Source organism: Diabrotica undecimpunctata, chromosome 4 (assembly GCF_040954645.1).
Source record: "Diabrotica undecimpunctata isolate CICGRU chromosome 4, icDiaUnde3, whole genome shotgun sequence".
NCBI classification, from domain to species: Eukaryota; Metazoa; Arthropoda; class Insecta; order Coleoptera; family Chrysomelidae; genus Diabrotica; species Diabrotica undecimpunctata.
The window spans coordinates 130,907,152-130,932,106 of NC_092806.1; the positions used below are offsets into that span (position 1 = coordinate 130,907,152).

Here is a 24,955-nt window from a genome sequence, read left to right on the forward strand (position 1 = left end):
TCAATCAGAACAAAAACAAAAGTCATTTACAAAATATAAAAGTTTATTTCATAATAACATCTCAAGACCAGATAATTTTATTATCGTCTCCTAATCTAATTTTATCCGAAGCTAGAAGTTTTAATGCTTTCGGAAAAGCTCTGTGCTCGGCGGTTTTTATTCTTTCTGTAAGGGAATGTACTGTGTCATCCAGCTCTATAGGGACCGATTCTTGGGCTATTATAGCACCAGCATCAACGTCTTCCTAAAATGTTCAAAAAAAATTCATTAGGATTTTCATTGTCTCACTATTGATGCGATCAATTTTTAAATATTCAATTTTATACTCTAAATAAATTCATCAATTTCCTGACCGTGAATTTTAAATAATATTTTTGTCTTATCGGTGAATTGCGATTATCAATGAACACTTTATTATTTATAACTTAGGCTACATCTTACACGATTGTATGATTGAAGGGTATGATGGTATGATAGAAGGGTATGATGAGGTTGTATTTCTCTGAGTTGGCGATCCAAAGTTCTTACCACTTGCCTTGGATATTCCTTTTGAATTTTGATTTTATATCTTCTTGTAGCTATACGCTGTAGATGAGTAAGTTGGATGTAGAAGCTTCTTTTGCAGCGCTATTAGCCATCTTTCCTTGAATGCCGATATGAGAAGGCACCTATATTATTGTTATTGAATTACCTCGGGAAGAGTGGAGAAGGATCGGTTCTAGTATTCTTTACACTAAGTGATGTTGATTAAAAACATTTTCTATGGAATGAATTGCGAATATGGAATCCGTGCACAGAGATACATTTTGATGATTGTCAAAAGGACATATATTCAAGGGATTTTGAAATACTGAAGAGTTCTCCGGAAAACACGCTACAATCATTGTAACCCAATACTGTATCAACTGTAGTGATAAAACAACTAACTCCATCTGCATTTCGGGATGCATCGGTATAAAGCACTTTATCATAATGGGATGTATTCACAATATCCTTGAACGCTTGTCGAAAAATGATATTATTTGTTTGTTGCTTATTAAATTTACAGATGGAAGTGTTTATATAAGGAGGTGTTGCTATGCTGCCAGTGGCGCGGGACAGGGAGGACCTTATCTTTGGTGCACAGCGTACATGCAACTATAATAAGGCTATAATTCTCAAGGGACCAAGGAAAAGGGACGGGATAACATTCAAATGTGCAGGAAAGAGAGTGGTTCCAAAGAAATGCATGAGGTATTTAAGGGTGAGTCAAAACGGAATGTGGGGGGAGCACGTAAAAGAGGTGACAAAGAGCTGCGGTGAGATCCGCCGCGTTGGGGGGGATCATGCCCAACATCGGAGGGTCCAAAACTGAGAGGAGGGTCCTTCATTCTGTTGTGCAATCGATCGTCCCCTACGCTGCGCCTGTCTGGGGTACAGCAGTTTTAACAAAGGCGCACAGAAAGCAGCTCACCCGAGCAGATAGGAAGAGTGGTGGTGATATTGAGGGTGGTGTGTGCATACAGAACAGTCTCTGCCGAGGCGTTGGGAGTTATCACTGGTGTATTCCGATGCACGTGCTAGTGAAGGAAAGAGGAAGAAAAATAGGTAAGATAGTTTCGAAACGGCTATGAATAACTGTTCTGATGAGACTTATTAAGTCGAAATACGTATCAACAGATACATAGACGCTTTGTACGTGAAATCAAATCTTTGCTGTCTTTTTCATTTTGAAAGAGGAAGAATATACGAGAGAAGAAATCAAGACATAGCAACAGAACGTTTAAAAAAAGAAGAAAGGGAGAGGTCCGTAATGGTGTGGCAAGAGGAATGGAACGAGATGAGAAGGGTGGCGCAGTGGACGAAGTCGTTGGTTCCTAATCTGAGAAGATGGATGGATTGCGGGCACCGGCGTTTGGATTACTTCCTGATGCAGATGCTCACAGGACATTGTTGCTTCAGGGCATACCTTTACAGATTTCGAAAGGCAGAAAATGACAAATTTTGTGAAATATCACTGTCTCGCACACTCTATTGGTATGCGATATATGGATAGGTGAGAGGAGCCTGCTTGAGAGAGAGCTAGGAAGTAGAGTGAAATCAGTCACGGAACTAGTGGAGGAGAGTGAAATCAGATCGGTGGAGAGCAGTTCAGAGATATCTGAGGAGAACATTGGAAAAAAAGGAAAAAGAAGAAAGGCGACCCGAAGGGAGGCAGGATGCCCAGGAGCAAGCAAGAAGATAAGGCAGAATGAGAAGGGGTGAGATTGAACATGAACAGGGAGGAATAGAGGGAAAGAAGAATTCAGTCGTAGCGAGAAAGTGCTAGAATGCGTGAGAATTGTGCGTGAATGAGAGATCGGGTGAATGACGTGCCATTGAGTCCCAATCAGGGCGATCCAGCCGGTAATTCATCGCTGAGGAGGGTGTTTTTTTAGCAGGTAGGTCTCTGGTATTGACGGCGATGGTGTCCGAACAACCCTAGCGCGCGGCCTCGGATATCATCGTGGCCACGCTGGAGGAGTCCTGCATAACCGAGGGTGGAAGGCGGTTCTGCCCACCTTCTAGGACCGGGGTATGTTTCGAACATTTGGACCACCCCCCCTCATAAAAGAAGAAAAAAAATTTTTTTTTCTTCTTTTCGATCTTGAATCCATCAATTACCTCAACAGAAGTAAAGACAAAGTCATTAATTAATCCTGAAAACCATATTATAACTACTTACCTCAACAAAATGTACACTACAGCCTGCAATCCTAACACCAGATTCTAGAGCTTGCTTCTGAGCATCAACACCCTTAAAAAGTGGTAGCAACGCAGGATGTACGTTGAGCAACCTTCCTTTCCATTTTCTTGTAAATTCTCCGGTTAATATTCTCATGAATCCTGCTAAACAGATAATATCCACTCCTGCTGCTACCAGCTCTTTATGAAGTGACATGTCATATTCTAATCTACTGGAATAGTCTTTGTGGCTCAATACCTGCAAAAATATTCATGTTACCACCAAGTTTACCTTAATAGATTCAATTTCAGATATACAGCGCCCCGTCGAAACTCTAACCGTTTAAAATATAAGTGCGTGAAATTACCTATTACTTATTGGAAATTGGTAATTTTATCAATAAATCGGTATCTTCAAATATACTGGCGAGCATGCACATATTCGTATAGTTAAAAATATTTCACGATAAAAAATATGCAAAGGAAATTGCTTTTCTTTAGTTTTTTGACCATAAAAGGAGAAAATTGAGGAGACAAAAGTTAATTACCGGAAGCGAAATCTAAATTATTTTACATAAATCATCTCATTTTGGTAATTTTTCGGACTAAGGGGGTTTTTAATTGAACTCGATACCGACCTTCGATAGAAGATACATAGGTATATCTGGAGTCGACTATATTTCTATTTACTAACAGTATTTTAAATATGAATCTGAAAATCCAGATCAAATTTACCAACAGTAATAGTTAACGATAATATGTATGTATCTTACTTTTGTCGGAATGCCGGCCCTCTCGGCTCTCTTCAGCCCTTCAACACCTGGTTTATTCGAGATTACTAACACTATATCGGCTCCAATTTGTTGCAGAGGATCTTGAGTTGCGTCAATGAGCGCCTGCAAGTTGGTGCCGCTTCCTGAGATTAAAACTCCTACTCTTTTCTTCAAACTAGGTGTATTTTCAACGACGCTTGGGACGTATTTTCTCATCGAAGCTTCCATCACTTCAGAAAAGTTGTGAACTATCACTTGATCTGGAAAATATTAGAAGTAAATGATAGATAAGTAGCAAATTTTTCTTTTAAAGAGGGGAGATGAAAGAAAGAGTAGGTAATATAAACTCGTTTTTGGTGCGATTTAATATTATTTGGAATTACATATGAATATACAATAAAAATTGTGTTTCTATTAATAGTATGGTAAACTCTCATACATTGTATACAACACACAATATATTTTGTCAACACACCCCGAAGCGGATTGGGGCTATGGTTCTGGAGAGAAGGAAGAAAGAATTTTTCCTCTTAAATCAAGAGGAATAAAGACAAGATTTACCCCAACAAAATCATTCATCTCTTGTCCGATCAATCAAAGACAACATTCTAAATGAACAACATGGAGTTTATGAAATTCAAAAAATTAATTAAAATCCTTTGTAAAAGGTATACAGATTGAACCAATTTAAAACGGAACATACAATTTAATATATGTCTGTTTGAACTGCATTTGAAATAGTGGACCAATATAAAACTTGGACAAAAATAAATACATACCCGGTGATAGACATTGTATAAAATATCGTTCAACTATCTGTCTCCTTTAAAGGAAAGAGGAGTTTGCCTAATAGTCGGAGAGATAGAGCCGAAATTTTGAACTGATCAGTAATATGACATTTCTCTATTGGAATATATTCATTGTATCTGGGTTAAGACTTTGCCTTACAGGCGGACGTCCCTCGTGGTACAGGGGGTGGCTATACAGGGATGAAGTTGAAATTTTTTTCGGAAAAATTAACGATCGATAATATGGCTGAAAATTTGCCCAGAGTAAGATCTTGGTATAACTAGACGAAATCCCAAAGGGCGGGCGCGAGAGTGGATACATAAGGGGTGGCGGACAGGGGTGAAGTTGCAATTTTTTGGGGAAAAATTAACGATAAGTAATATGTCCGCCATTTTCATGGCTTATTATTTAGCCCCTAAAAACTCTAAATCCAAAAGGGCGGACAGCTGGGTTGGTACAGAGAGCCACAAAACGGGGTCAAATGTACCACTTGCCTGCGCATTTTAGGTCTCGGTAACAATTTTCAAACTGATTTTATTATGATATTTTTATACCGATTGATTTGAAAATTTGTATGCTCACTGCTGTTACTATTCTGAGAAGCGTCAAGTAGAGTTTTCCTCAAAATTTTCCAAAAAAATTTCCGTAAATGAAAATTTTCGTAATTTTTTGAGGTAAAATCTAATTTGTAGAATCCTTTCAATTTTCTGTAAGTTATACCATGATTTTTTTCCAAAAATTTTCAAACGATTTTTCCGATAAGAAAAAAAAAATTTAGAAAAACTTCGTCATTTTTCTCACTCTCATTGATGTTATCAAATTCATAATCTTCGTCACTTTTACTTTCAATAATATCACATTCATTATCTGCTTCATTTTCAATCACTACTTCTCGAACTGATTCTGGCATCTGAGGTCCACTAAACCATTTGAATTTATATGTTTCATCTTCAAACTCCCAACCATGTTCTTCAACAATCAATTCTGTTGGTACTTTTTATGAGCATTTGTCCAAATATTTGAAATATAATGAGCTCGCAGTAGATGTTGGTGTAATTCATCTTGACATGGTGGTAAGCTTGAAGCATCGAAATTTTTTAGTTTTTTTTTAAGGCTCGTTCACATCATGCAACTTATACTACCGGTTAAATAGTAAAAATCTGACATCGTTTACTTTTCTTTTTGGAATTGTTCTCGTCAGTCCTGTTCCATATAAGTGACTAAGGTTTCAAAAACTTCATTACAATCGAAGTCAGTCAAATCGAAGTTGAATAAAAGCATCTTGATACTTATTACATTTAGCGCATGCGTCTAGAATTACTGATCTAAATGAACGCGCATCATTATTATTTTAATATTTTAAAATAATAATGATGCAAAATTAATGTCCAAACAGAATTTGTAAAATTATAATTAACTAATGAAAAAAAATTCAATCAACTTGAAAGTTAAAAAAAAATCGGTTGCCTGTAAAGTCGGTTTTACGGGCGAAGATTTTACGTGACAACGTCTTTTTCTCGGTAGAATATTTATTGATATGAATATTATTAAATTGCACAATAGGAACAAGGAATTGAATGAAAATAAGAATTGCACAAATTTTAACTATAGAAATATATTTTGTTTACTAAAACATTGTACATGTAAATTTAAACTTAACTAATTTCTATTTGAGTGATTTTGTTGAGGATAGGACGATGATAGGAGAAATATGAAATGAAAGGAAGTGTTTCTGCTGTAATGTGTCTTGAACGCCAAGAACGCTCGAGAAAGACAGAGACACAAGCACGGAAGCACGCACCGATTCAACGCGCCTAATTCTCTAGTGCTGCGCGCGCAGCGGACCGATCATGTTTGAGTGGGAGAGAGACGCAAGGCATTCGCCGGTCCGGCGGGCCTCTCTCTCGTTCGGTGACTCACTGTAACAGACGTGAGCGGGCGTTACACTTTTTCATGAATGACTCCGAGCCACAACCTAATTTAAGACGTTGTCACGTCAAAAAAATATTGAAAATATCTACAAAGTAAATTTCAAAACTTAAAAAATTGATAATTCCACTATTAAATTGATTTTTATTAATAATTATTTATAAAATGTTAAAGGAATTCTACAATTTGAATTTTACCTATTGATAAATAGAAATAATATATTTTGTATTTGATTATTAATGTAATAATAAATCAAATTTTTCTTATATCTGAACAATCATTATTTATGCAATGTAAATTTAAAAACCTTTTTATTGTAATAAAAAATAAGTAAAATTACTATTTGTTATACCAAAAATATTTAATAGTTAACATTATAAATTCGGCCCTATCTCTTGGACTATAAGGAAGCGATAAGTGGATTGACAGCATAATAACTGCTTTTTAAGTCTAGTTTTTCAGTGATTCTAGGCAACCTATTTGGGTGGAGTTTTGACTTGTTCTTGAATGAGTTCCGAATCCAGTAGCCCGCTGAAGTATTGGATTTTTATAATATAATTATTTGACAACCTTTTGTTGGCCAACCACCTAGAGCGGAGTTGAGCCGAAATACATTGATTTCGTATGTTCCGTTTTAAATTCGTTCAATCTGTATATTTAGGTATATTATATATTTTAAATATATACCTTTTACAAAGGATTTTAATTAATTTTTTTAAATATGGTATACAGCCAACTACAGGAACGTAGATTCCTTGTGGATTTTATGAAATTCCTTGTGCAGACTGCCTCCGATCATATATAGGCCAAACAAATCGTAGAATCCAAAATAAGATTTATGAACATTTCAGTTCTGTTCGCAATTCCGATTTAATTTCAGCTCTATGTCAACACCATCTTCACACAGGTCACAAAATTGATTTTGAAAACTCTAGAACCATAGCCCCCTCCGCTTCTATAAACCACGAATTATCCAAGAAGCCATAGAAATTGAAAAAAGGCCAAATTGTCTCAATAAAGGAGATGACGGCATACGGTTACATTCGACATGGAGACATCTCATAAAGACAATATCGTCTGCTCCACCTGCGAATCAAAATCTTATTGTCAGCAATTTTCGCGCCAATCTCCACTCTAACCCCCACGCCAACCTCCACCTAAACCACGTTTAATCGACGGTATAAATGAACCCTCCTCTGTTCCCAGTGACAGTAATGCATTGGTTAGTGATCAGTGTAGTAGTCTGGGAGCTCGGGAGACAGATCTCAAAGAAGACTTCAAAGAGGATGTCGAAAGCTCGGCGCAATGATAATCCACGCGGTTAAACTCTGAAGGCTGTTGAGTTTAATATTAATTCTTGTAATAGTATTAATCTTAGCTCTAGGTTTAATTGTACTAACCGCAGAAATCTTCCGGAACATATATACAACATAATAGTAAAATGAACCATGATTCAGATCAGTGAACTTGTGAAAATAACTAAAAAATCCTTTTTCCATACACAATACATACCTTTTTCCTTTTTGACAACTTTTCCCACGATTGTAGCCCCTTCGTTCTTTACCAAATTCCAAACAGCATCGGAATCCTCTGACTTAACAACCAAAACTCCTCCAACTCCACAGTTAAAGGTCCTAAGAAGTTCTACTTGATGAACACCCCCGGCGGTTGCTAACCAGGGAAATACTTCGGGAATAGACCATTTGGTAGCATCGAGTTCAACCGCCACGTTATCCGGAAGTATTCTAGGGATATTTTCTAGCAAACCTCCTCCAGTAATGTGGGCGAAAGCTTTAACTTTGCCTGTCTTGATGGCTGGAATGACGGATTTTACGTAGATTTTCGTGGGAGTCAATAGTTCAGCACCTGTGGACAATAAAATATAAACATAAATGTTTCATGTTTACATTACTTATTAATTTTCATTTGTTTAATTAAAGAGGGGTATGAAGGTAATCTAACACACTCTGTATGTATGTGTGTTGTCTATATTGTGCCCATGTAAATTGTGGTCACTATTATGGCTGTAATATTATAACTTAAGAGACCTCCATCTCTCTTTCTCATTTTTGACATTAAGTATTTAGCTTGCTGACTTGTAAATCCTAAAAACTTATTTCACCAACATCCGGAGATCACCTCAACTCGCAGTTAGCGAGTTCTTTCAGAAAAGCAAGAAGCTTTTTTTAACAGATACTAGCGAACACCATGAAAACCCTGTAACAACACACTTAGACCTAACGACAAGAACATCTACATCTAAAGTGGGTAGTACTAGGCTATCAGCTATCCAACTTCATCTCCTATGGATCTGAGGCGGCAATTAACAGAGATAAGTACCGGTAGATAACCAAATGGACCACAACAGGCCATGCTTTGAATTGAATTGCTAAAAACTTGAATAAGCGAAATCGTTGGCTTACACTATTAAAGATGAATGTAGACATTTCGTTGATTGTACCAAACGACTTTTTTTCATTAATGATGATACAAATAATTGTAACACAAATAAATATATTTAAACTTACTAACTTACCAAATGTCCTATTTGATTTACTGAATGGAGCAATACTATTGTAATCTTTCCCCGCCAGTTTCATGACCTTTCTCACCAAACTAAAACCATTACTGTGAACTCCTGATGACGGTAAACCAATTACAACATCTCCAGGTTTAATATCTTGAATATGAGGCATTAACTGATTCCTTTCGACGGCTCCAACTGCAAAACCTGCCAGGTCGTAGTCTCCAGGCTTGTACATGTCAGGCATTTCTGCTGTTTCTCCACCTACAAAACAAGATACAATCAGTCTAAGGATATTTGTATAGGAAAATAATTATTACCTATCAGACAACATCCTGCTTGTTTACATCCATCTGCGATTCCTGTTACGACTTGCTTGGCTACTTGTACATCCAAATTACCACAGGCGAAGTAGTCCAAAAAGAATAAAGGTTCTGCTCCATGAGCTAAAATGTCATTAACGCACATGGCTACAAGATCTATTCCAATTGTATCGTGAACGCCAGTAGCTTGGGCAATCTGTAAAATCAATTTAACATTATAATATATATAATAAATATCTAAAATATATTAAACTGATATATTCACTATATTTCAGAAAAATCTCTACTTTGGCCAAAGTAATAATAAAAACAAAGCTCTCTTAGGTAAATATAACACAATATTTAAAACAGGAAATGTAGATAAATATATTAAAAACAATAAACAAAATTTAGATACAGTTAAAATTCGCACAAACAGTCATAAGTGTGTTCCAAATTTTATTATTCACCAAACTAAGAAAGAATCACGAAGGCGTGCAGTAACAAAACTGTTTTTGTAATGAAAACCTCATTATCGTTTAACACTCCAGGTTGCTTAACTACAGTGTTGTCATGCCGTGATACAAATGTGGAGAGTAAAGAAACGGCAGGTTCTAAATCACTAGACAAAAAAAATAATTCATGTTTTAAAACTCCCACAAGGAGAAGCATCTAGTCTAGAGTGGACGGCTACGCATAGCGTCTGACCCAGAGTAGGCGACTGAACAGTAGGTCCCCCATAATGGGATTTTAACGCCAAGAGTTAGCAACCTGGCAAATGTAACTGCTTAAGAGTGGAAAGACAAAGGAAAGAATACAAAAATAATACACCTCCTAAGAAATGAGCCCAATTGGATACAGAGAAAGAACGCATCTACTCTAAGTGTAAGAAAGCTAGCAAGATTGGAGAACGAAAGATACGGAGGTAAGAGCGGAGATTGGGATGATAAATCTCAATATAAGGGAAACAAATCGAGACAAAAAGCAGAGAAACGGAACCAAAAAAAAAGGAAGAATATGTAAATAGAAAGTGTCCTAATTCTAGAAGTACGCTCTACTGAGTTAGCAGATTTGTGTGATTGCAAGAATACACTTTTACGTTTAATTAAAGAACTAGAATGCTCTCAAATAATGCCTGCTCTAGCATTATTACAGGACGATCCTGTCAAACCATTTAAAATTATTACACGTCGATCCTGCGGTCTTTGTTAAGTAATTATTGTAAATATTTAAGTGTACAGTTTAGAAGTTAATTAATTACTTAATAAACGTAGAAATTAATTATTAGATAAGAAAATAAGAAAAAGTTAAGTAAATTTGAAGTAAGTTAAAGAGTAACAGAAGATGGAAGCGACCAAATCGATAAGAAATAATAGGTGCCAAAGAATAAACAGTGGACATAGCAAAAGTTTGAAAAGAGGATCATATGCAGCTGAAAAAATCATAATAAATAAAGAAGAAAGTGAAAAAGAAGGAAACAAAGGGTTTTGTGATTGTACAGTCTGACCAAATTTACTTTGTATTTAAGATTTTGATGCGCACTGGTGTTGACGTTCGGTAAACCAGGAGGTAATCAGTCGTAGACCCAACGTCGCGGACCAAACGGTATTAATTCTACAGTTGTTACAGTCGGTGAAAGAATTTTTGAAGACGGAGTTAAAATCGCTAATAAAACATAAAGTTCGAAGTGTACAAAGTCGTGAAATAGTAAACAATGTGTTAAATTTTACGAAATTTTAAGCAGAACATGCTGAGCCATTAGTTCCTGTATCAAAAGCACACAAACGGGTTGCACAAGTAGTTACTATTAGTCTGGGTACGGTAAGCAACATTTGTGAAGCAAAGCAAAAATATTGAGAAGGGGGACCTTTGTCATTTGAAACAAAACATAACAAAAATAAAACTACAAAAAAGATCGAGTTAGATGATGTTGATTCGAGAATATTTCGAAGACAAATTCACAATTGTAGAAAAATGTAACGTCAGACATCATTGGCAGTTTAAAAAAAAATTAAAGTTATTAAGAGAAGAGCGAAATGAAAATAAATTTGTAAATTTTTGTAGCATTTGTAAATTTGACATAATTATGAGATATTAATGTTGATTTTAAAAATTTAAGAAATTTCAACTTTAAATAAAATTTTACAATTAATTTTTATCAAATATATTATATAAATTGTAATTGTATACTTCTAATTGAATTGAATATAATTTGATTGGTTAATGTTAATTTCGTATATTTTAACTAATGGATTTTTTATTTTTTTGTATACAATTCTTCTCATAATATTTGCGATAATATTTTTGTAACCGTTTCAAAATTTTAAATTATTTTAAGTTTCAAAAATTTATTATTATGATTTCTAGTAAATATTCAAATTAATGTTGGTCGGAATTGTTCATGGTATTGGTCATAGGTGAAATACCCTACGCATTTTAAGAGTGAGAATGCTATTACCCCCTTGTGTGTTTTTTTATACTCCAATCGTCAGAGACGAAAATGCCACTGAACCTCTAAAAATCATACTAACAAGCTGAATTTTGCCGAGCATGTTCATTTTGGGACCCAAAAAAGATGCAAAAAAGTTTACCACTTTTACCCCCGGGCTGCCCTCTAAAATCCCCCTCCTAGGGGGGTAAAAACGCAAAAAAAATCGATTTACCAACAATCTGTACACTGTAGAAAAAAATGTTTAAAAAAAATGCAGCTGAGATTATTTTAAACAAAAATGTTTATAAGCATTTTTTGTGTAAAATGAACCGTTTTCTCTTAGAAACAACACATGAAGCGACCGTTGACTTTGCATGTCAGTTATGTGCGCGAAATCAATGTTTAATAAAATTTGTATCAGCTCGACGGTAAAAATTCGATATCTTTTGATTCAAGTGACCTATCGACAAAAATCACGATGCTTTTTAAATTTTACTACAACAGGTCAATGAAAGTGATCAATTTTATTGATCTCTCAAGATTCGTAAAAAATGGCAAACATCGCGCCACGTTTATTTATTTAACACCTGTATAAAATCTGAGTTTATTTGCGGCAAAATACAAAAACTGCATACGAAATCTGAACTCTTTACCTTCAGCACGCAACTTGATTTTTGTCGATAGGTCACTTGAATCAAAAGATATCGAATTTTTACCGACGAGCTGATACAAATTGTATTGAACATTGATTTCGCACGCGTAACTGGCATGCAAAATCAACGGTCACTTCAAGCGTTGTTTCTAAGAGAACTATTCATTCTACACAAAGTTTTCAAATTATATTTCAAAGTTTCAAAAATTTATTATTATGATTTCTAGTAAATATTCAAATTAATGTTGCTCAAGCCATCTATCCACCTAGTGAGGAAGCACCTAATTTCCTTAAGGATCCAACTTGGTCCCAAAAGCGAGAGTTCCTTCCCGCCATTCATTTTCCCTTTCTCTCTTTGAACGTCCAGCATACAGGACGAAATTTTGTTTGAGTGGTCTCTTGACGAGGTAAGCCGAAAAATTCCTTTTTTCTTTTATATTGCAAATAAATATTTATTTTAGACCGTTACCGGGAGCATTAATAGTTGCCAGAACTATGTTTATTGGCCCGATGTTATTTAAATAGCTATGGATTTATGGTATGTGTTCTGAAACCAGAATGTATAGTTGGCCGCCATTACATGACACCCTCAGCAATTTGACGAATTACCGTTATCTGGTATAAGTGCTTTTTATGGAATATCCCGTTTGCTTAGCCGCCCAATCCTATAGATTTTTATGGTGGATATATGTTTCTGCTACCAATAGATTCACCGTTTCGAAATCCCAGCCTGAGTACCTAGTTGGTAAAAATTATATCCTTTGGTTGGTAAAAATTTTATTTTTTTATTATCTATGAACTAAATAACAGTGATCTGATTTATTATTATTCTTTTAATTACATAAATATCTGCATAATATATGAATATCTTCTATATAATGAAATTCTTTTGTATGAACAAATTTCGAAATTTGGGATAAAGTATGATTTTATTTCCATACAAGTATTTCTCATTCATAATCTAATGCCAAGATATAAAATGTTTATTTTCTTATTATATGATTTTAATTTTAGTTTCGTATAAGCACTTCTCATTTGTAATTTAATACCTAAACAGAGACTGTTTATTTCTTTTCCGGGATGATCTAATTCTCCTAGAACCTTTTAATAACGTTTTGATCGTTATAAAATAATAAAGATTAACTTGTTAATAGCTTTGTTTCAAATTTTTCATTTTATTTCTTTGTCTGAGCTCGCTTCCTTACGAGGGTAAACTATTAAACGATGGTGCTCAATTCATTTTAATTTTAAAGATAATACAAAGAGTTTGTATATGGATTTTGAAAGAACCACACCCAACCTCTTACCGACGCGAAGAAAAGGGCCTAGAATATTTATGTACATAAGTAAATAGTTTACTTACGTTACATATTGTAATCAGAATTTTGCAGAAAAATCACGGAAAAGCCTAAATAATTTTACAGTTAAAAGGATTGTCACCCTGATCATCGTTGAATTATGAAACGCTTGAAATGATTGTGTTAAATTTAAGATACTATATAAGAGTGAATATAGCAAAATGAGGAATATATTGATTTATACACAAGATAAAACGTAAAGTGTAATGAAGATGATATTATTTATTTGATGCGAGATCCTTGATTAACGTCTGCACTACGAGCGTCATTGAGAGACTTTATACATACGTATACAAAAAGAATATTAAGGAAGTAGTGATTAGAAAAAGAAGAAGATAATAAAGAAAATAATTTGAGAATCCTTCACTCTATGAGTATGGTTGAGAGCCTTGACTAAAAATATGTGCACGAAGGAATTGTTAGTTACATAAAATCGTGAAAGAATCAAACTTTATTAGTATGAATTATTTGTATTTGTCAGAAATCTCGCCAGAGATCTGCAATTTACAATGGTCAAAATGCTCTACCGCAAAATACATTTCCAAAAGAGAAATGTAAAAAAACTATATAAAAAATATGAACAGAGGAGGGAAAAAATTAAAGATGAACTAGATATTCAAAATATAAAATTCATATCTACTCAGTAAATACTACATACACAGTATACATGTAAATTAAACAGAGGTGTTACCTTCAATTTAGTTCCGACTCCATCAGTACCAGAAACGAGAAGTGGGTCCTTGTAGCCTGCAACTTTGGTATCAAATAAACCTCCAAATCCACCTAAACTTCCCATAGTACCAGTTCTATTTGTCGATTTAGCTGCTGGTTTAATATGATTAACTAAATCGTTACCGGCATCTATGTCAACGCCGCTCTGTTTATAAGTGAGTTTTCCAGACTGAAGAATAGCCCTTAAAAAAATAAAAGTTTACAAAAATATGAATATAAGTTTAAATATATTTAACAGAAATTTTTCAAGAATTATTGTTGCGAACTTCGCAAAAAATTAACAAAACTGACTTGCAAGTCAATTTAGCAAGAAAACCTTTCTTTAAAAACAAAAAAATTAAAATTTTGTCATTTTTGAATAACTATTCTAAATAAATTCCAAATTAACCAATTCACAATACTTTATTCAAAAGTAAGTAAAAACAGAAACTCTGCTGTTTTAATTAAAATTGCGATAAACAACCACATAACTATTTCGCATTTGACTGAATACAATCCTGGCACCGGTCAGATTTGTATGCAATACCTCTCGATATGTTCAAAACTTAACAATCCTGTTACAATTGAAAGAAGGCTGTGAAAAGATAGTATATACAGCAAGTAACTGAAGAGCCATTAATTATGGTCCTATCTCTCAATATATATGATTTATTTCGTGTATTTTAAACCGAGCAGAGCATAGAAGGAATTTCACCAAGTTAAATATTCGAATTCAATTCAATGTGTCACCAAGTGTTTTACCTTGCAATTCCTTTATGTGATATATCTCTGCGATATTGTTGTCCATCAAATCGGATGATTTCACAAGATTTTGTAGCTTTCGCGGCAGCGACTGGAAGTTGTGGTGCTAACGCTACAGATATCAACACTCGACCACCATTTGTGACAACATGTCCGTCTTTTAGGGCTGTACCACAATGGAAAACAATATGGTCCGTATTTAATGCAACTTTTTCTATTCCTAAAACATAAACAAACATTAAAGCCTTAATTCGTTTGGATGGTTAGTCCCTCCCAAACAAGAAATTCAACATAAATATTACCTAGCTCAACTTGTATATACTTGATTATATGGTGTCTTTAAAACACATTTTAAAAAAATAATAAAATAGTCTAAAACGCGTCTAAATATTTTTGGCTACATTTGTAATATATATATATATATATATATATATATATATATATATATATATATATATATATATATATATATATATATATATATATATATAACATTTTTCAAAGTAAAACACTTGCACGTCACTGTATTTAAAATTTCCAGAACATCAACCTTAGAGTTCCAATGTTCCTAACACAGCTAATAATACGAAACCCATACGGAACTGCCCGATCTTTCATAGGCGTCAACATGGTGTAATAATCAGATAAATGTAATCATCATTATATTGGAAATTTTAGAATTATATTGATTAAATAACCAAAAACATTTGTTATTATTAATAATATAAATTTTATAAAATAACTCTTTAAGTCTAATATTCCACAAAATAATAATTTTAATTAAATATATTAGACAATTGTACGCAACTGATATGGAAATACTTCAAATTTTATTGACAGTTCAGCGTGTGGCAAAAGTGTATAAAGTGTTGCCGCTTTTTTAGAGTAAGAATTTTGTTTATGTTTCGATTTCTTACACAATTTGATCATAATATATTATATATTAATAAATTGTATTTATAAATACATATTAAATTTAGATTAATAGCTTAAAAAACTAATTATTGTTATGTATTGTGATTGTACTATGCAAAAACAAATAAATAGTACGTAGAAAGCTGATAAGCTTTCATATAAGATAGATTATTTTGAACAAGAAATAATGGCGGGACGTTTTTACTATTAAAGTCCTAAAAGAGGTAAGTTTAAAATGTAGAATATATAATTTAGTATTAACATTTTGTTTATGTAATTTAGTATATTGCAGTAGTCTTAAAACTAAGTGTATTTACTGTTAATATAATAGTTTGACAAAAGGTTGACATTTTAAAAATTCCTCACTTACTAACTATTCTGATGTTTTGGCAACGCTGTGGGGTTATGACGTCGTAAATCTTGAATGACATGCAAGCATTTTTATATCAAAAATGCTATAGAGAGTTATTTGTAAGTAATGTAATCAAATGCATTTATAAATGTGTAATAAAAGTAAATAGAATTAAATATCATTAAGCAAATAGCAGTAAACAATGGGTACAGCGAACAAACAATACATAAAATTTTAAATCAAAAACTAGATAAAGCCTTGTAAATTTTTTTCATTTTATGCACGTCTCTAAAAAATACGTTTATTTCGAAAACGGCGTACTTTTTTGATTTGAAACAAGAATACCTTTTTTGTGTAGAATTGAATGTTATTTCATGTTTTTTTTTCGTAGATGTTTATTCAAGGCGGACAAAAAATTATGGCCCAATTAATGAACCAATGTTATAGTAGGTGGCGCCACCTAGTGTCAATGGTAAAACTAATATAATTTTCATATTAAGCATACTAAATAATAGCAAGATACCAAATTTCACTTAAATCGGTTGAATAACTAGCAACATTTTGCCTCAGCAATTTGAGCTCAAACGCTTTATTTTGATGTCAGCTATTACCCATTAGCTAATGTTTAATTAATTATGGGACGCCCTGTAATTTGTCTATGTATTTCTAATTGGCACACTATTTACATAATTAAAAACTCGTTCACACTTAATGTTTACTTAATTTTCAATGGTTGAATACTTTTTTAAATAATTTTTCCAAAATTGTTTGTTAAAAATATTGGCTAAACCAAACTTTAACAATACCAAACAAAAAAGTCACGTCATCCAACATTGGTGACTAGGATACTACCGAGCAGTATATTTACGTAATTCCATGACCTATTTCAATTACAATTTTTTTTCGATTGCTGTTAAATTATAGTCTTCTTATAGATAACTATATTCAGATAATATCAAAATACTCGTCATTCAAGGTTAAGTTATGGGTCAAATGAAAGCCCTCAATTAAAGGATCAATTTGGATATATCCTCCAAGTTTGCTGTTGAGCAGTTACCGAAATAATAAAAAAATGCGTATACATTTATGTTCATATATTATTTACTTGACAATTCCATAATAAAAAAATTAACTTAAGTTTTTTTTAAATGAAATTAAATGTTTGTTTTAATGGAATTAATTATTTATGATATATAAAAATCTTATCTATTAAAATTCAAAACAACTCACAGATTTGTGTATTGTTTGTGTAAAAGCAAATGCTCTTATCTTCTCATTAACTTTTTATATCCATCAGGGCTTTTGATTATCTTATGGTATACAAATATTAAAATATAGTAACAGTACCAACCTGAAATTACTTGTCCTTTACTTGACGTTTCTGGATATCCCCTAGATGCTAACACTACTCCTACAGCACTAATGTTTTGCTTCCATGTTATATCTTGTTTATCCAAGGTTCCTTCAGCACAAGACAGCATAATGTCATATAAATCAGACTCAAGCAATGGTAATACGACTTCTGTTTCTGGGTCTCCAAAGCGGCAATTAAATTCTAAAGTTTTTGGACCATCTGGGGTCAACATTAAGCCTGCATATAATACACCTAAAATATTTTAAATGTTTTAGTACAACAGAGCATTTCCAGGGTCAAATTTTATAAATTCACCGATTTTAAATTATCTATGAATTATGTTCAAACACCTCTTAGCTGCTCTTTACATAGTTTATTGATCGGAGGGTTGAAGCAGATTAAGAGTGTGGATGGAAGAGGTTAAGAACCGATGTTGAAATAAAGCAAAGATGGTATGAGTACTTTAGAAAGTTACTAAATGAAGAACACCAGAGAAAAGACAGAGGATGCGTGATTCCCAAATGAGAATGTAATACCGGGGATAATGGGCGATGAGATTATCTAGGCATTAAATAGGATAAAAAATGGTAAGGAAGTAGGACCTGATGGAATACCTATAAAGGTTTGAAAGGCTCTAGGAGAGGGAGTTGATGTTTTGTGGCAAACAATGAGTAGAATATATGAGGAAGAAAGGATGCCCAATGCATGGAGATCATTGTGATGGTATGTATCATTATATAAGATAAAGGGGACATTCAGGACTCTAACAATTATAGAGGAATAAAGTTAATATCACACACAATGAATATTTGGTAGAGAACTATAGAGTGAAGGTTAAGGGGAGGAGACATCGAGAGGAGAAGAACAGTTTGAGTTTATGCCAGGAAGACACAGTTCCTAGACAAGAGCTATGGAGATGTATGAAAGAGAAATGGAGAAGTATTTAAGGCTCGGGAAGGATATGTATGAGGGAGCGTACACATCATGTGATAAGTAAGGACTTGTGTTGTATTGACCGAAAGTTTTCCAGTGACGGTTGGTTTGCATCAAGGCTTTTCACTGAGTCGCTACCTGTTTAATCTCGTTATTTATGTACTGACAGAGAAGGTAAGAGGGGGCTCCTTGGTGATGATATTGTTTTATTAGAGAAAAGCAAAGAAATGTTAGAGGAGAAGTTGGAGAGTTCTAGAAGGACTACTGAAGAGGGTTAAGGTTAGCAGGTAAAACGGAGTATATGTGGTTGGAAGGAACAGCAATGGTTGGGGACATCGAAATCCTCGGAGAAAAACTAGGATGAGTAGGAGAATTTAAATACCTTGCCTCCTACATAACGCAAAATGGGACACTAGATCAAGAAATTGACCACAATATACAGGCTGGTTGTTTACCTGTAATCGAAAAATCGGAGAAGGGCTGAAAGGAAAGATATACAAGAGTGTGGTGAGGCCTACGTTGGTGTACAGCGATGAAGTGTGGTCTATAAAGAAGATTCAAGAAAATAAGATGGAGATAGTTGAAATGAAAATGTTACGGTGGATGTTGGATAAAACTAGAAGGGACAGGATCAGGAACGACTTGATTAGGGGAAGAGCCGGGGTGACTACAGTCTCAAAAAAGATTCAATAACAAAGACTACAGTGGTTTGATCATGTCAGACGTAGAAATGAAGACTTTGTGGGACGAAGGATAGAGCTTTTAGAAAGAGAGGTAGAGAACCGAGGAGAAGATGGGAGGACTGTATGGCAGAGGACTTAAGGGAGAAAGGGAAAAGCTGGGGAAGAAAAAAGAATTGATCGGAGGGTCGATAAATGTTGATAAGGAGGAAATTAAGACTTGGAATCTAAATTAAAGAACTTTTCACTGTTTTCTGTCACATGAGAATAGTAGAGTATTGGATAAAAATATAACCAACACCCATTTCGTTTTCCTCAATGGCTTAGCATGTCATATTTAGTCTAAATATACTGACACAATACTGCTTGGATCTAAACTAAGATATGTTTGCTTGCGGATTATGAAAAAGCCTTTGATAGAGTGATATACCACAAATTCATGACAATTTTAGAACAAATCGACACACCAAATATTAAAATCATAGAAAACCTACACATATCCACAGAGCACAGATAAACCATACAACATAACATCAGAAAACATTAAAATTTTTTTTTTATTATTTGATTGAATATCCCAAACAGGAATATCCCAACGGACGAACAGACGTTTTTCAGAACTCATAGAAATGACTTTTGAAAACCTCATTGCAAAGACTGTTTAAATATTTTAGTTATTAACAGTATTGATTAGAAAATAATGTTTTACTTGTTAAAAATATCAGAATTTTTTTTTTAAATATCTTACCCACAAATTTTAAGTTATCTTTCTTAAAACCATCAATCGCTCTTTCAAGAATCTCCTTCTGTACAAATTTGTATTGTTCGTCGCTTAACAGTGGGCATGGACAATATGCCCCCATTCCTCCTGTGTTTGGTCCTTGATCATTATCAAAAATTCTCTTGTGATCTTGAGCCGGCAACATAGCTTTTACAGTTGTTCCGTCTGAAAACGCTAGGACTGACACTTCTTCGCCAGAAAGCAGTTCTTCAATGACGACTGTTTCTCCGGCAGATCCAAACTTTTTATCACCCAAGATTTCATCAACTGCTCTGCATGCTTCGATTTTGTCTTTTGCGACAACTACACCTTTACCAGCTGCTAATCCACTTGCTTTTACGACAAGAGCAGCATATGGGGCACTAAAAAAATTAAACAAACATATTGGAACCTCGCATATTTCGAATAATAAAATTTAAAACTTATTTTAACTAATTCAAATTAATAATAGAAAATCTTGATGAAGAAACGCGGTCGCCGATGAACATCAAAACATGAGACAATTATATACTATAATATTACTAAACAACTAGCCAACAAAAGATATGCCACCCACCAATCAATTGTGGAAAGCAATACAGATGAAGATATAACATCGCCAATGGAACAAGTCAAAAGATGGCATGAAAATTTTAGTGACTCTGTGCAGTTCTAGTACTACCCAAAGACGCACAAAATATACCATTAATGAACCAATAGCGCAAGAAATAGAAAGCAGCCGGCCTTGACAATATTCCACCAGAGTTGTTAAAAGTGTGCCCAAGCACAACAACAGTGCTAATCAAACCACTCTTGCGTAGGGTCTAAAGAGAGGAAAAGTTCCCCAAACAATGAAAAATATTACTTGAGCAGATACCAAGAAAGGACAACAAAAGATATTCCGAAAACTGGAGAGGAATCCAACTTCTGAATGTCATAATTAAATTAACAGCAATAATTATAAACAACTGATTGATAGACAGTGTGAAGGCAATGTTAAGGAAGGAATAGTCAGTTTCAGACCAAACCGATCATGCATAGATCAAATTAACACACTTAGTAATCATAGGACTTCAAAAGAACCTTGGACACACACACACACACACACACACACACACACACACACACACACACACACACACACACACACATATATATATATGGCTACATGGAAAGCACTGTGGGAAATAGGAACACCAGAAAAAACAATAAATATTATCAAATAATTCTACAGTGATACAGAAAGCAAAATCCTACACAACAGCATACACTAACCCAATAGCTGTGCTACATTACATTCTTCTTCTTAAAGTGCGTATCCGTTCCGGATGTTGGCGATCATCACGGCTATCTTTACTTTATTTATTGCAGCGCGGAACAGTTCAGTGGTAGTCGTGTTATACCACTTTCGTAAATTTTGAAGCCAGGAAATGCGTCTTCTTCCCAGTCCTCTCTTACCATTTACTTTCCCTTGGAGAATCAGCTGGAGAAGGCTGTAACGTTCTTGATTTCTCATTACATGTCCTAGATATTCCAACTTTTTAGTTTTGACGGTCATGAGAATTTCACATTCTTTCCCCATTCTACGCAGGACCTCCACATTAGTAACTCTGTCAATCCAGGATATACATAAGATGCGCCTATAACACCACATTTCGAAAGTTTCGAGCCAATTCATAGATGCAACAGTCAGTGTCCATGCTGCTATACACTAACCCAATACTCCATACACTAACCCAATAGCTGTGCTACATTACATCAATACACCAATTAAGAGTTTTACAAAAAAAACCTTCATATATTTTAGCCTAATCGAATCTTGAATGAAAATTTATGGAACCAACCCAAACAAGAAAATGTTATAAAGCAAATAAGGCGAAAAAAATGGAGATGGCTGGGACGCATACTAATAGCCCCAGATGACATTGCCAGGAATGCTGAATTGGAATCATCAAGGCAAACAAAAAGTAGACAGGCCTAAAAAAACTTGGACAATACTGGGCAAATGGAAAATCCTGGTTTGAAATCAAAGCACTAGCCAGAAATAGAGTTTGCTGAAGACACTTCATGTTTCTCTTAGGAATCTCGGGACTATATAAATAAGTCAATGACAGACCATTAGAAAATTGAGAAAAAGAATAAACTGTTTGACAATAATAAGACTGTACAGAATTGATTGATGAAAAAATGCAAAAATGAAAAAATATTTTGGTTTAAACTATGTAGCATTCTTATATTCATACTTTATAATATGCCACTCTCTATAAAATGAATTACAGGAATTTGTTATTTGGTATTTTCAAATATTTTTGAGGTTGCTATGTAGTTCAGACACACAATGGTCTTATTTTCTGTCATCATCTGTTTATAGATGGTTCAGTGACTAATTCTGTGAAGCACACATGGATGCTGTGTGTAGCATAATTGAAAGAGATTAATTTGACATATTCCATATCATGAGTGTGCTTAGGAATGAGTCAAATATAAACAATTATTTATATTGTTGCACAATTTCTTTAGAGAATGGTAGAACTGTCAATGCTGAAATATATACAACCATTTGTTTGCCAAAAGTGGTTGATAAATTCCCAAAAACAACTGGAATCATCTCATACCTGTGCATGATGAAAATGTCAGCTCTCACACAGTTCACATAACAAACAAGTATTTAAAGGAGAAAAACATTTATTTGGTGGGCCATCCTGCATATAGTCCTGACTTGGCACCATGTGATTTCCTTGTGTTCTCAAGAATCAAAAACAAATCATAATCATTTGTATCATATGTATCATTTTTAACCTTTGATAGTTCAATTAGGCCTGATGATAGGATACAAATTGTAAACCGCAAAACCAATAGCCCCAGTTTACATCAACAATATATTTAATTTGAATTGTGAATATCTATCCCTTCTGTGCTTAGTTAATTATGAGCTCTCAACAGCAACACTTTCATCATTTGAAAATTAAGAATTCTTGCAAATTTTAGTATAAGATAGTAACCTTGAATTTTACAGTAAATATTTTACTTTGTTCTTTTAAGCAAATATAGCAAAAATATGCATTTTTAGACTTGTAAGTGTTAATATTAAAAACCTTTATCTAATTTGTTGCAGCAAAGTAAAGGTTTTTCTCCTAAAAGCCAATACTATCTAGAAAACTTGTCAAATAGCTGGCTAGTTAGAGTCATAGAAAAAGTTTAGTTGGTTGAGACATTAAGTATTATTTTTATTAAACCTGGCTCAATGAGAGACATTTTTCTGATAGCTTAAAAGAACCACTGCCAGTTATTCTTGGCCCATAGTAAAAAGTATTTTTGCCTGTTTTATTATTTATTATTTATTTTTTTCTATAGAATATACACTAAGGGGAAATAAAAATTTAATATCAAAGTACACTGTTATTTTCCAAAATATCCTATGTGATCAATTATGTGATTTTCAGTTGTTTTTCATTTATTAACTTTTTCAATATGTAAATTTCAAAACAGATCTCAAATTTAGGATAAAGAAATTACCTGTTTATGAAATTCTTAGCCTGTTGGGCATTAGTAAAAGATTTCCACCTGGCAGTTGGTATTTGATGTTTATCCATAAAGGCTTTAGCCCAATTTTTATCTGATTCAATTTGTGCTGCATCTTTTTGTGGTCCAAAAACTTTAATTCCTGCTGCTAGAAGGGCATCAGCTATTCCATTTGCCAATGGATCCTCTGGACCAACTGCTACCAAGTCAATTTGGTTATCTTTACAAAACTTCACAATGTCCTAAAAATAAATGATGATGAAAAGTGCATAATAACAATAATAAGGATAACATAACTCGATCACAGCACACTCCCAATGGTATTTTGCTGTGAACTGGATTGTCAAAAGGAGAAATTTACAATTTACTAGCAATGTCCCAATAACAACTGAATGACTTCATGTGTTACTTATTTGCCTGATGAAGGTATTATTATACTCCAATGGAATCCTTTCCAGTATCTTTAAGTAGACAATGTCCTGGTATTAAGATAACTCTCTTTTAAATTCCTTAGGAAGAATAATATCCAGAATAGATATCAACGCGATTATAACATGTAGACATTGTGCCCCTCATTCCCCAAAGTTGTGAAACTAGGTAATAAGTATAATAATTAAACAAAAATCTTAATATTATATAAATTAAATATTTAACACTAAATTGAAAAGAAGAAATTATGTACCTATCTACTCACTTTAAATTGTTTAATATCCAAAGTTACCGACTCGGCTTTTGCCACCTGTTGAATTCCATAGCTACCTGGGCTGACAAATATTTTGTTTACTTTTGTACTTTGGGAAAGTTTCCAAACTATAGCATGTTCACGGCCTCCGCCACCAACAACTAGCACATTTTTTGACATCTTTGATTAATTTTCCAAGTTTTCCTATGGTGGCCAAGTTAATACTTTGTTAATACTCGTGGAATTAAATAACTTAATTTGACTTCTTGATTCTTGCGAAAGAGGTTAGTTAATCAAAATCAACACATGTTGCTGACCAATCACATTCGAGAGAATGACGTTAAAGTTGTAATAGGCCAATAACTTATCGTTGTGTTGATAACCTTGTTTAATCTGTTGATTGTCCCCTATGGTGTTTTCAATTTTAAAATTTCTCGAAATATGAAATAAATAAGTTTGCACAATTTCATGATGCAAGTACATCAAAATTAAAATGAAAACAGAATAAAAATAGATGTACCTCTGTATCCATAATAACCTCGTTTTTAATAAATTTGACAGGGCCGGTTTATTTTCATTTCTTGATTTTACCAAAGAATATAGACGCTTATAGCGTCTATATTCTTTGGTTTTTACTATTAATTATTGGTTATCTATTATTTTTCCCATATGGTTAAACCAAAAATTTTATATCTTCGGTGATTTCTTCGATGTGTTAACAATATTTTTTAATTATTTGGCTTTTCAGATTACTTTTCCTTTAAAACGTGGCAAATCAAATGACAAACCAGAGAACTTCAGACTCATATATTCATTAATATAT

At 33.7% G+C, this 24,955-nt stretch overlaps 1 protein-coding gene across 1 annotated transcript; it reads right to left on the reverse strand.

The window, feature by feature from the left end:
• Positions 1 to 25: 25 nt before the first annotated feature.
• On the reverse strand, positions 26 to 24,446 carry Gart (trifunctional purine biosynthetic protein adenosine-3 Gart). The gene is made up of 12 exons (XM_072530262.1): positions 24,145 to 24,446; positions 23,445 to 23,692; positions 19,917 to 20,311; positions 17,553 to 17,807; positions 14,935 to 15,154; positions 14,153 to 14,375; positions 9,039 to 9,237; positions 8,731 to 8,982; positions 7,707 to 8,060; positions 3,477 to 3,736; positions 2,705 to 2,962; positions 26 to 244 (listed from the first exon to the last, which is right to left on the reverse strand). Exons 1-12 carry the CDS (start codon positions 24,310 to 24,312, stop codon positions 62 to 64), a joined length of 3,015 nt encoding a protein of 1,004 aa, XP_072386363.1. The 5' UTR covers positions 24,313 to 24,446; the 3' UTR covers positions 26 to 61.
• Positions 24,447 to 24,955: the final 509 nt, after the last annotated feature.

Coding starts and splice junctions, on each gene's coding strand:
- Gart (XM_072530262.1), bottom strand. CDS start 24,312: ATGTCAAAAAATGTGCTAGTTGTTGGTGGCGGAGGCCGTGAACATGCT. Junction 8,983..9,038: donor AGCAGGATGTTGTCTGATAG/GTAATAATTATT, acceptor CTTGTTTTGTAG/GTGGAGAAACAGCAGAAATG. Junction 8,061..8,730: donor TAAATCAAATAGGACATTTG/GTAAGTTAGTAA, acceptor TATTGTCCACAG/GTGCTGAACTATTGACTCCC.